The 12,581-nt window shown below is 34.5% G+C and overlaps 1 protein-coding gene across 10 annotated transcripts in view; it reads right to left on the bottom strand.

The window, feature by feature from the left end:
- Window positions 1-12,581, bottom strand: part of LOC118201025 (acetoacetyl-CoA synthetase-like) — a 74,363-nt gene that overhangs the window by 2,734 nt on the left and 59,048 nt on the right. For 9 of the 10 annotated variants that reach the window (XM_085825850.1, XM_085825849.1, XM_085825847.1 and 6 more), the window contains 2 exons: window positions 8,128-8,186; window positions 7,594-7,796 (listed from right to left, as the gene is read on the bottom strand). The exons of the other annotated variant lie outside the window; for it this stretch is intronic. In XM_085825850.1, the coding sequence (XP_085681976.1) occupies window positions 7,594-7,796; window positions 8,128-8,186 (262 nt within the window). The remainder of the gene's footprint in view (window positions 1-7,593; window positions 7,797-8,127; window positions 8,187-12,581) is intronic. 10 annotated transcript variants of the gene reach the window in all.

Here is a 12,581-nt window from a genome sequence, read left to right on the forward strand (position 1 = left end):
TCTCAAGTAGCACGGCAACGTCGTAAAGACGATGCAAACTGGTCCGAGAGATTACAAAGTGGTCGTGGTAACTTTTACGACGTCTTTACAACGTTGCGAAGACGCAAAATATTTGCCGTTGCATCTTGGCAATTTGCCGCTGAAACGTCATAATATGACCGCTTTTCATCTTTTTCATAGCTCGTCGTTACTTTTAGAATGAAAAGAGACTAAATCTGCCCTTTCAAAAATTTGAAGTCCGCATAAGATTTATTTTGCAATGTTTCATTACTTTATTTCATCTAAATATATTAATATAAGTTAGATTCATCTAATGAAATATAGATTTAATATAAATACTTGAATTATTAAATTTAATTAGTACTAAAAACAGGTGCTAAATTATTGTTAAAATAATTAATACTTAAAATATTTTTTATAAATATAACAGCAAAATATTTTAAAATGAAACTAACCTATAAAGTAAGTTATTAAGTTATGCATTTTATATATTTTAAAAAATCGTCTTTCCGGAATCAATGCAAATCAAATGTTAGCAATTATTTTGCTGCTGAAATATGACTTTATTTATTATTTTTGAAGTAAGGACGAATTTATTTGAATTAATATGCTGACATAATACGAAACATTTTTACCGCATACAGAGAGAGCATAAAGTACAATTTTTGCGAAGATATGATTGTGCGTTGCGTGAAGATGTATTCACGATTATAAATGGGGCAATTTTAAGAATTCCGAGAAAGGGTCCATTGCTAAAAGAACTTGTATATCCATGCATATTTAACTGCTGTCCAAAATATCTCGGGAGAAGCAGAACAAAAAATTAAGGGAAAAGGAGAAAGAAATATTAACACTTTTAATGGAAAACGACAAAATTAATGGCTTTGATAAATTACTAATAAATGTTGACATCAAAATTAGAGAAACTGTGAACAAAAATACGAAATCCATTACTTATAAGAGTTCTAATGAACTGTTTGTTACGTTTTTGTCCATCTCCATGCATTTAAAAATGCTTGATTTAATCCTAGTATACGGTACACTCGGGATTTGGCGATATTGGCATTACAAATGTTTTAGCGAGCCCGATAAATATTTTTTGTAAATATAATCTTGTGAGCATTGTTCGACTCTATTCAGTTGAAATAATTCTTCCGTGCCATTTAAAAAAGATTCTCTTGAACTGTCAGAAGAACCGTTGAAAGGTTTAAAGCCATCCTATAAACCGCTGAAAAGTTTAGACTGAACTGTTGTTCGAGAGATTGACATTCCATGTACATATTATTTACCGAATGACTATATAAGCGAACATCTGAGCTCGAGGCTTGCTCGCTTTGCTAACTGCCAAATTAACTAACAGTTAACAGCGCAATAATTTCAGACTCCATCTTATTTTCAGAAATATTTTCTTCATGGTCTTGTAACTCACCGTCGGAATTAAATACTGGAGAGCTTCAATACAGCAAGAGAACGATGGAAAAGAATATAATGATGGGAGTTTATTTTGAATTGAGGAGAAATCATGGTGGTAATGCCGAATTTCTGCTTATTTTGTTTGTGAATATCTGCTCTACAATGCAATGTGCTACATCCTACAGAGAAATGGTGTTCTGTTTTGGTGTTTTATGTTTCTGGTGATTAAACTTACACGGTGTTGTTCTACAATCTTCAGTGATCCAGCGGTGCAATATTTGGATACACGGATTCGGTTATAAAGCCCTAATATATCGTATATCACTCATATTAAACAAACAGGTTGGTTCTCCGACTTTCCGCATATGATCGAAAAAATAGTGTTAAGGAAACATTAGGATGACTATGAAATATTGTAATCTATAATTATGCGATATTTAAGTGTGTAATATTAAAAAACACAATATTTTTTTTATTGATTGTAAATTGCAGTTTTATTACTTGTCGTTTGGTAGCTTCTTCCAAACACAGTGTAATTCGCGTTTTTTTTTAAAAATATTACTGTTATGTACGTCTACTATATTATCTCAATAAATGAATGTTGGAAATTAGGTTTCATTCTTTATCAAATTTAATCATATTCTATTTTCTTCGCTTACATTTTATGTGCATATGATAACAAAGAAATTCATAATAAAACAAAAAGTTTCATTGCGCGCTATTTAACAAAGAACTTACTTTAACGTACTGTTACGAATTTGGTATTTAAAAAGCTAATGTTAGTTCAATTATAAATTAAATGGTTTTATTTCTCGCGCAGTGCAGCGCGTGACGAATATTAAAAGAAAGCTAAGCAAGAAAATTGAAAATACAAGAGCGCGTGCATTAAATAAATAAATATCTCTTTTTGATTTCGAGAAAGTACTGGAAAATTCTAGCGCGTGATTTTTAAAATCTTATAAAAGGAGGTAAACATCTCAGTTCGTAGTAGTTGCTTAGTTTGTTGTTGTTTAGAAAACTGCTGTTGTTGATTATAGCGAATTCGCGGATTAGCGTTCTTTAGCTGTTTTGAATTACGTTCTATTGTACATTTGAGTAGTTAAAAGATAACTACTGTGAGATATTGTAATACTGCATGATAATTTGAGAAAATTTAAGCATTTTTGTTGTGATAATAATAAATTTTTGTTCATTTTTCATCGGACTTGTGCATTTATTTCATAACGAACCCGTACGCACGCAACAATTTTTGGTGTCAGAAGTGGGATTTGAATGCCAATCACAAGAGCGATGGAAGAGCAGTTAAGACAGCTGATATCAGCCTTTGCTGCATTTAAGGAAGAAATGAAATTGGGCCAGGAATCCGTTAAGGAAGAGATGAAATCCCTTAAAGATGAGATGAAAGCAGGTCAGGACGAAATGAAAAGAGAAATTACCTGCGTAATAGAAAATAAATTTGAGGCTATGGAAGGCAGAATAGACGCGGTTGAAACTAAAGTTGGACAAATAGAAGAAAGAGTTTCTTCGGTAAAAGAACAAGTAGAAGAAAGAATTTCTTCTGTAAAAGAACATATAGAAGAGAGAGTTTCTGCCGTCGAACAATAAATTGATGATAGGGTTTCTGCTGCCGTCGCCAAAAAACTTGACAGCCTAAAGAAGTGCATAGAGACGGCAGGAAACAATTCTGAAGGTTTCAAATTTTTATCGATGCCTGCTCGTTCCGTTCTGAAACTATCTACATATGATAGGAAGACCTCCTGGCAGGTGTATAGGACACAATTTTCTATCGTTGCGGATGCGAATGGATGGGATTCCCAAGCTAAGGCCTGTCATCTCGCCGCTTCTCTGAGAGCAGACGCAGCGGATATCCTGCTGACGCTTCCCGAAAATCAAAGGCTAGATTTCGAAGCTCTATCCGGCGCTTTGGAGCTGCGCTTCTGCGAGAAATGTTTAAAAGACTACAGCAGGCTCCAATTAAAATCTCGTCAACAGAAGCTCACCAAAACACTTCAGGAGCTCGCCACGTATGTTGAAAGGCTGTCACATCACGCCTTTTCGCAGTGCCCGACAGAAACAAGGGAAATCCTGTCCCTGCAATATTTCATCGACGGCATCCGGGATCCTGAAATACAGAAAGCTCTTCGAATGGCAGATGTAAAGGACATAAAAAGCGCTCTGTTGTACGCCATGAAGTTCGAGGCAGCCCAGCAAGCAACTAGTAGAAATCGCAACCCAGTTAGAGCTGTGCGAGTCCATGAGCCAGTGGATCAACTGATGGCTCGTTTAGATGATTTAGCCAGACAAGTCGACGCTTTGATGCGGAGTAGGAGCGAGAAGAAAATGGCTCTGAGGTGTTGGAGATGTGGTAGTGAAGGTCACCTAAGACGGAATTGCAGAACACCCCAGGGTACGGAATATAAAGCAGATGATTTTACCAGACAAGTCAGTGGCTTGAGACGGAACAGAAGTGAAAAGAAATTAATTCTTATGTGCTGGAACTGCGGAGTTGAAGGCCACATACGAAGAAACTGCGGAACACCCCGAGGTACGGAAAATAAGACCATTTCCCAGCAACGACGCAGTAAACAAATTAGTGACCATATCGAGGAACGGAGGTTGCCAGATAATGAAAAACCTTGTTTTAAAGCGCTTAAAATTTATACAGTGAGTGGCAACACTAACGGAATGTCCATTAATGGGAATATCGATGGAGTTCCTTGCAATATGATCATTGACACATGAGCTAATGTTACCATCATTAGGAAAGATTTAGCTGAACAGTTTAAAGATAAACTTATTTGGACGCCATCCTGTGTTACCCTTCAGACTGCGTCTGGTGATAAGATCGACATAACTGGGAAGTTAAACTTAAACATCACGTTTGGAAGTGCCGCCTACCATCACACGGCTTATGTGGCGGATATCACAGATCCATGCATACTCGGATTGGACTTTTTAGGGAAGTACAATTTTTCCTTAGACTTGAAAAACAACAAACTGCTTTCAGCATCTGATGGCATGACTATCCATCCTCAAAAGGGATCCTCGCCTGGAAATGTCGACGTCTTGTCCGAAAGATCCAGCTCGGGAAGCTGCTGAAATCATACTAGGGTTGAAAAGAAACGCAAGACTACCAGCTATTCTCCATCTCAGATGCTCTTCGGTCGAGACCTTCGTCTGCATTGTGACCGCCTGTTTGATCGCCATACGGATGCGCCTTCATCGCCTGAGGAACACATCCAAGATGTCCAGGCCCGTTTTGAAGCGATGCACCGTTCCGTACGAAAGCGAGTGAACTTGGCGACGGAGAAGATGAAGACCCAATACGACACAAGAGCTACTGAACATCAATTCCACGAACGAGACAGAGTGTGGTTGTGGAACCCGATTCAACGAAAAGAACTCAGGCCTACATTACAGTCACCTTGGGATGGTCCGAACACGGTCCTAAACAGGCTGAATGACGTCGTGGTTCGGATGCGTAAGTCTTCGAACTCTAAACCTAAAGTCGTTCATTACGACAGGTTAGCTCATTACTATGGCCATAGTACGTAATGTAAATAATTGTAAATAGTATAAGACCATGGTCCTTTTTGTTTTTAAATGTGCATTTGATTTGATTTGTATTTAGTATTTTATTTGCATTTAGTATTTGATTTGTATTTGATTTGTATTTGAATAGCATTTGATTTGTTTAAGTTATCTATTACATTTATTGTTCATGTTGTTTGATATTGTAATGTAATGTTTATGCCTCAGTTGCATTTATGCCTCAGTTGAAAGTTTGACTTCCTGTCCAGGGATTGTACTGCCCGGGACGTGCAGTCCTTGGGAAGGGGGCAGTGTTACGAATTTGGTATTTAAAAAGCTAATGTTAGTTCAATTATAAATTAAATGGTTTTATTTCTCGCGCAGTGCAGCGCGTGACGAATATTAAAAGAAAGCTAAGCCGGGAAATTGAAAATACAAGAGCGCGTGCATTAAATAAATAAATATCTCTTTTTGATTTCGAGAAAGCACTGGAAAATTCTAGCGCGTGATTTTTAAAATCTTATAAAAGGAGAAAAACATCTCAGTTCGTAGTAGTTGCTTAGTTTGTTGTTGTTTAGAAAACTGCTGTTGTTGATTATAGCGAATTCGCGGATTAGCGTTCTTAAGCTGTTTTGAATTACGTTCTATTGTACATTTGATTAGTTAAAAGATAACTACTGTGAGTTATTGTAATATTGCATGATAATTTGAGAAAATTTAAGCATTTTTGTTGTGATAATAATAAATTTTTGTTCATTTTCCATCGGACTTGTGCATTTATTTCATAACGAACCCGTACGCACGCAACAGTACTTAGCTTACTGTCGTATACTATATTATTTAAATTATTTCTGTACAGTATCAAAAGAAAAGTTATTGATTATAAAAAGTGCATGAAATGATCATTGTAATCTACCAATATTCTAAAATGTAGAAATTAATAGTAAGTAAATACATTTACATGTATTAGAAAGAAATGGTGTTAAGAAACATCAGCATTACTAGTGAATACTGCAATCCATAATTATTGCACTTTTAATTGCTTACTATTTAAAAAACACATTTTTTTTTATTTTTTTTTTATTTTTTTATTAATTGGAAATTTTAGTTCTGTTACCTTCCTTCTGCTATTTTTACTTTCAAACGCTACTAGGTCATGTTTTTTCTTAAATAGTGCTCTCATGTATGTTGTTTGTTAGGTTATCATTTCATTTTAGATACAAATATGGGAAATTATTAGGTTTAGGTATATTTTTGATGACATTTATTAACTACTTTATACTGTCTTTCATTTGCATATCTTGGAGATATAGAAGTTAATGGTTATATTTTTTACTGTTAAACGCGAATAGGGCTGGCTGCATGGGCGTTTTCGTGGTTTTCCCCATGTGTAACGTGTATACGAGCCAGTTTCCCTTAGAAAGTCCTCCACGAAAGGCATCCCTCCTCTTAGGCAGATAGCCCTAGTGTGCTTTGCCATAATTAAATACACCAAAAAACACCAAACTAAACGCGAATAAATTTATACTTGACTTCAGGTAAAATACTGATTATGTTACCTTAAGCATCGCTTCCTAATTTATCATGACACTGGCAATTTCCAATGCCTCTGAGATTTAACAGAAATAAATGTGATAATGCTGTTATCAGAAACACTCTTTTTTTACCCTCATATGTATCTTTACTTTTATTTATATCTAATTGAGTTTTATTTACTTAAAACCTACTATTAATGTTATATATTTATAATAACCACTTTCATAATTACTCTCACTTAAGGGGAAAAATGATGAAATCTTAAATAATCGTAACTTAAAATTTAAGTTATTTAAAAAATATAGTTTAAAGTACTGAAAATAATTAATGCTATTATTAATTGTGCATAGTTAGTCTAAAGAGAAAAAACTGTATTATCTTCTGGTTTTCAGGAAATGATAAAATATTTAAACTTTAGGTAAATACAAGAAATACAAAATTTTAAAAAAGAAGAAAAATATATTAATTATTAAGCTTATTTTTCTGCATAAATTAATATGTAACACAAGGACATAATAAAGGCATTTTCACAACTGTTGGAAAAAGGTGGAATTTGACGAACATTTAGACGTCTTTAAGACGTCTTGATACGATGCTTTCACAACCAAAATATCACCTGCGAAAGACGCAATAACGACGTCTATGCGACAAAAACCTTATCTGAAAAGGCGTAATAAAGACGTCTTTGCAACGGTTGCAAAACAATACAACACTTGTAAAAAGTTCGCGGACATCTGGGCGTCTTAAAGACGACATATTGCAACGTTTTTGCAACGACATCCGCGACGAGTTTGCAACGTCGTTACGACGTTGCTGTGCTACTTGAGTTAAAGTACTATCAGGTGAAAAGCTTGTCGAATGCAGGATAAATTTGTTCAAGAACCTTGGACAAGGTAAATAAATTTGTTCAAAAACCTCTTGTCCATGAACAAGTTTACTCACCTTGTCCTTGAACAAGAATTAGTACACAATAAATCCTTAGATGATTTAGTTGTTCTAAATCTTTTAAGGACTAATTGTATACTAACTCTTTAGCCACTAAATTTTTGAATCCTACAAAATACTAGATTATTTGATCAAACCACATTTATTATAGTACAGTTGTATACTTACAGGTATATCCTTCGTTTCTAAAATAACTTCAGGAATGTGGCGAACCGTCAACTCGTTCCCAATTGCAACCCGAATTTTGTTGACTATTTCGTCACTGAATGAATAACCGTCTTCCATCTTTACAAAAAGCACAGCCCTTTCAACTAAACTCTTGCTGAACTGGGAAACACAAAGGCTGTCATAGACCTCGGGAAATTTGTTTACTGTAATAATTAAGCGAAATAAAATTTAGTTTTTTTCACAAAAGTGTTTACATTTACTTAAATTTCTTACACTTCTTTTAACGTTGGAGACATTTAGCTACATAATGGACTAATCTGTGAGCCTATTATGCAAAATTTTACTTTAAGCTTTACAGAAAGATTTATCACGTTATATAAAAGAATTAGCTAACAATCATTATATAAGCTTACACTTTGTTTTCTGTAATTATCATAGTTTATATATTTTCTGCAGCATTACATCTGTAATTATCATTGTTTAAATTGGGTAAATTAATTATCATTTGGGTACTATAGAGAAGGTTTACATTACCAACATTGTAAATTTCAGAACTTCCAAAACGGCATCCTCTTGCTTTCAAAGTGGCATCACTAAAAGGATATTTAAATTAATTAGCATTTTTATACCTAAATTAGGTATAAAATCTCTAATATAATCTATATCGCATAATTAACCACTAAAACATAAAATAAATATATACCTAACTATGTAAATACCTGAATTTATATTTAAGATAAAAATGTTCTGAGTGTTTCTTATATTACCTCAGTATTATTAATGTTTTAATCTAAAGTCAAATTCCAAATTATTGTTGTTTTTTCTAATCATCGAAGTGGTTTATTCCGATTAAACCGAATCCATGATTCCAAATGCCTCGAAAAAGTGTAAAACGATAAGAGGTTCTGAAAAAAATCTCGTCCAAAGTAAAATCAGGACAAAATAAAACACGATTAGGGGATGTCTGAGCTGACTACACTTGGTGCAGATCTTAAAAACTTTCTGAATTTGTTCACAAGATAGACACCTCAAGTGCCCACTGCCCAAACGTGATATGCAAGTCTGCTGGCTTCTGTGGCCAACAAAATTCAGGGCACCACCAGGACGATTCTCAAGTACCAGAGTCATGTACTGGAGGGACATTCCAGAGATCCTGACGTGATTTCTTACACTATAAGTGCAAAGCATATCTGACTTGGAGGTTCTAAAGCAACAGGTTTTGCAGAAAATTCGAAATCTCGCTGCAATTAATTCCCACATGGAAGGTGTGTGTGTATTTAATTATGGCAAAGCACACTGGGGCTACCTGCCTAAGGAGAGGGATGCCTTCGTGGAGGACTTTCTAAGGGAAACTGACTCCTATATACGTTACACATGGGGAAAACCCCGAAAACGCCCATGCAGCCAGCCCGTTCGTGGGATTCGAACCTCGGACCGAACCACCAGTGTTCAGCTACTTAACCGCTCGGCCGCTGGTGGGCTTTCATAATTATGAAATAATTAATTAATCAATGGTACTTTTAAATTTAAACACATGGAAGGAAATCGATTAGATGTGCACCTCGGAATTAACTGAAAACCTAGAAATTAAGTTCAGGATAGGCATGCCAGCTCTGTCCCCAACCTTTGTCAAATCACCAAATCACTTAGATGTTGAATTGAAAATCAGCTGTTAATAAGGATCTATATATCTATAAAATCACGTTCAACGATATTTTCAACATAGCTCAGGCCGTTTTCGATAGTGATGAGCTTAGATCTGAGCACAGAGCAAGAATCTGAATTTTTAAGTCTAAAAGTAGAAGTAGGAGTCCTGATAAAGAAGCCACTACCAGAATGGCCTTCATCCATCTTGCTGCCGTCGCCATCTGTATCTGTAAGAGGGATATAGCATATACCATTTGTATATGTAGATGATAGCATATACCAACGTTTGCTGTCATACGAAGAGCAAATTATTAATTATTTATTTCTAGTACCTGACAATAAATTAAATTTTTAATTTATTTATTTCGAGAATCCAACAGCAAATTTAAAATTCTTAATGAAAAGGCAAATGGAGTTAAAAATTAATCAATTCATAACTTCAGTTAATCATTTAAAATATTTACCTCTTCGTAAAGTTATTAAATAAGAGATTTTTTCATTAAAGTAATCTGAGTTTTAAGTTTGAAAATTCTGCCACTTTAGTTCCAAAAAGCAATTAAACTTTGTGCCTCGTTAAACTTATTCTGTTATTTTAATGAAGAAAGTCGTGTTTCCTCAAGCAACGATTTAAAGTTTTATTTCAAAGGCTATAAAAAGCAAGAAAGGATCAAAATTACAAACTAACTTGCACAAGTATATACTTCCGATAATAAGACTGTCCTTAAATTTTGATACATTATTTAAATCTAAGTATATGCATCTAAATTTAAAAACAGCCTTATTATCAAAAGCCGCGTGTGCATATTAATTAGGAGGGTTTCTTTACTTTAGAATACATTTTCTTCATTTGCTGATTTTTATCCAGTTACTTTCTTGCAAACTCTCATCTTCTAGTCTGTTTCTAATTTCCATCTGTTCTCTTTTTCTCAACTCCAGCTTCTTCAAAAAAGTATGGAAAATGCAAATGAAGAAGGCGAAGGTTCTATGTAAATCGCCAGTTGAATGATTGGTAGACTTATTTAACGGATCAATCTGCCAACGAAATTAATAAATATTATGTGATGACCAGGGTGGCTGGATATTAGTTTGATAACTTGTTTGATAATTTCACCGTTACCAAACGAATGTGTATTACCTCCGAATAATTCTATATAGGTTTATTATAATGCTATAAAATCAGAAAGCAACAACCTCATGTTTGGCGCAGATTTAATTAAAAACTCGATCGATTTCGTGGGCAAACAGGTATAGGACCCTCGTCATCAGCTGCATAGAAATCTGCAAATCTGGAAAGCAGCAGGTCAGTTCAGGTCATAAACTTTGATTCCAAGTGTCGTCCTAGTTAAAGGACATGACTTGTGGGCTAACTGGAGATTACAGTCCAGTCGCCAAGGGAAGCGAAATTGCGCCAAATCTGGTAACCTCTTGGCTTAAATACGAATCAATGCTTTCCAATCATTTATTGCTCATTTACTGCTCATTACAATTTCTTAAATTTCGTGATAAAACGCTTTACTCCATTTTGCTACTGTCTTAAAAATAGTATATGATATGAAAACTTTTAATAGTGTTGATCCTATAAAATACATAGTAATTTCAAATACTGTGGTTAAAGTTCAGAGAATCGCTCGCTTATTTGTTTGGCGCTTTTTACAAGAGTAAGAAAAATTAGATTTTTGTCAAATTTCTTTGACTTTTTAAGTGAAAATAAGTCAGTGTGTACATGGATAAAGTCAAGGGAGTGCACACTGCCATTTTTGTGCAATTCTGGGATTTTTTTTAAGTGAAAATAGGTCAAGGTGTACATGGATACCAAGTATGTGCAATTCTTAAAAACGCGCCAAGCAGTGGATGATTTTGCACTTCCCCCTTTTTCGTTGTTTTACGTTTAAGTCTTGTTTTAGATATTTTTGCCTGTTTACAGAATTAATTCAAATTCACAACCATATAATATGACGATATGATGAGTTAGCGATTTTCTAACACGCGCGAAACAACCGGAAACAACCGATTGGTGACCTGGCAATTTTTTGAAAATTTGCCAAACTGGACCGTAATATCCAGTTTTACCGACTTGTGTCATAATATGCCCTAATAAGCTTTTAATAAGTGTGTTGGTACATTGTAGGAACGATTAAATAATGTAAAAACTGTACAAAATTTAAAAGACACATATTTAACTTGCTTACAAGTGGCGCCCTCTCTGTGTCGTAAGAAGAAATAAATGAAAATAAAATCTTGATTAAATAAGGAATAGCTAACATGTACAAGCATTTACATCACCAGCGTACGTTATGATGCACAGTACGTGGTCTTTTGTATGATTGGTCTGTAAGAAATTCATAGTTCTCTATGTTTTGTACGAGTATGGGGTGTGGTTTTAACATTTTTTTGTAAAGGTTATGGACTGAAGTTAAGATTTCGTGATAGTTTGTATTAATTTTCAAATCCCTGTGCAATACCGTATTCCTGATGAACCACGGTGAGCCAAGAATAATTCGGACAGCATTTGTATAGGCATAACATTTGTATCCACAAGCATAACATTCAATTCATAACATTTGTATGGTTATGTTATACAGAGAATAGTATTCCAGATGGAATTATTTTTGTTCGCCAATAAGAGACTAATTCCACCGAAAATGCTTGTTTGATATTTTTATGAAAAGCATAAGTAACTATGAAAAATGACTGGAATAAATGCATTGCCATATGCGCAGATTCCGCTAAAGATATTAAACAGCATCGATCTGGTCTTTTCATCAAATTACAAAAAGTAATGCATAATGCTACATGGAGACACTTTTTTTTTCACACCTAGAAGCTTAGAAGCTCTTTTCGAAGATTCGGAAATGGAGTGTGTTATAAAAAGCGTCATTAAAGTTGTAAATTCTATCAAGGGAAAAGCATTGCAGACATGTATTTTTCGAAATATCTCTAAGGACACGAGTTCTCATCTCAGTCTTCTTTATCTAAGTCTTCTTTATCACCATAATAAGGTGGATTTCAAGGAGGAACGTTTGAAAAAGAGTTTTCGAATTAAGAGCAGAACTTTTGATGTATTTTCAAAAGGAGAAATCGCTATATGCGAACTTATTTTCCAATTCGTTTCGGCTTCTAAGGCTAACTTTGCTTGCCCACATTTTCTAATACCTAAATATTTTCAATAGTAATTTGCTAGCTCGCGACGTTAATATAATTACAGCCGCAGGCAAAATTAAGGAATTTATAATAAAAAATTATTTATGGTCGACTTTAGCAGGCAAGAAGTAGTTTGATTCTTTCCAATGATTTCATGGATTTACGGAAGATAAATCCAAGCATACGTATATATTGTTACG

Source organism: Stegodyphus dumicola, chromosome 10 (genome assembly GCF_044657685.1).
Source record: "Stegodyphus dumicola isolate Sdum_Otavi_A_Nest chromosome 10, ASM4465768v1".
NCBI classification, from domain to species: Eukaryota; Metazoa; Arthropoda; class Arachnida; order Araneae; family Eresidae; genus Stegodyphus; species Stegodyphus dumicola.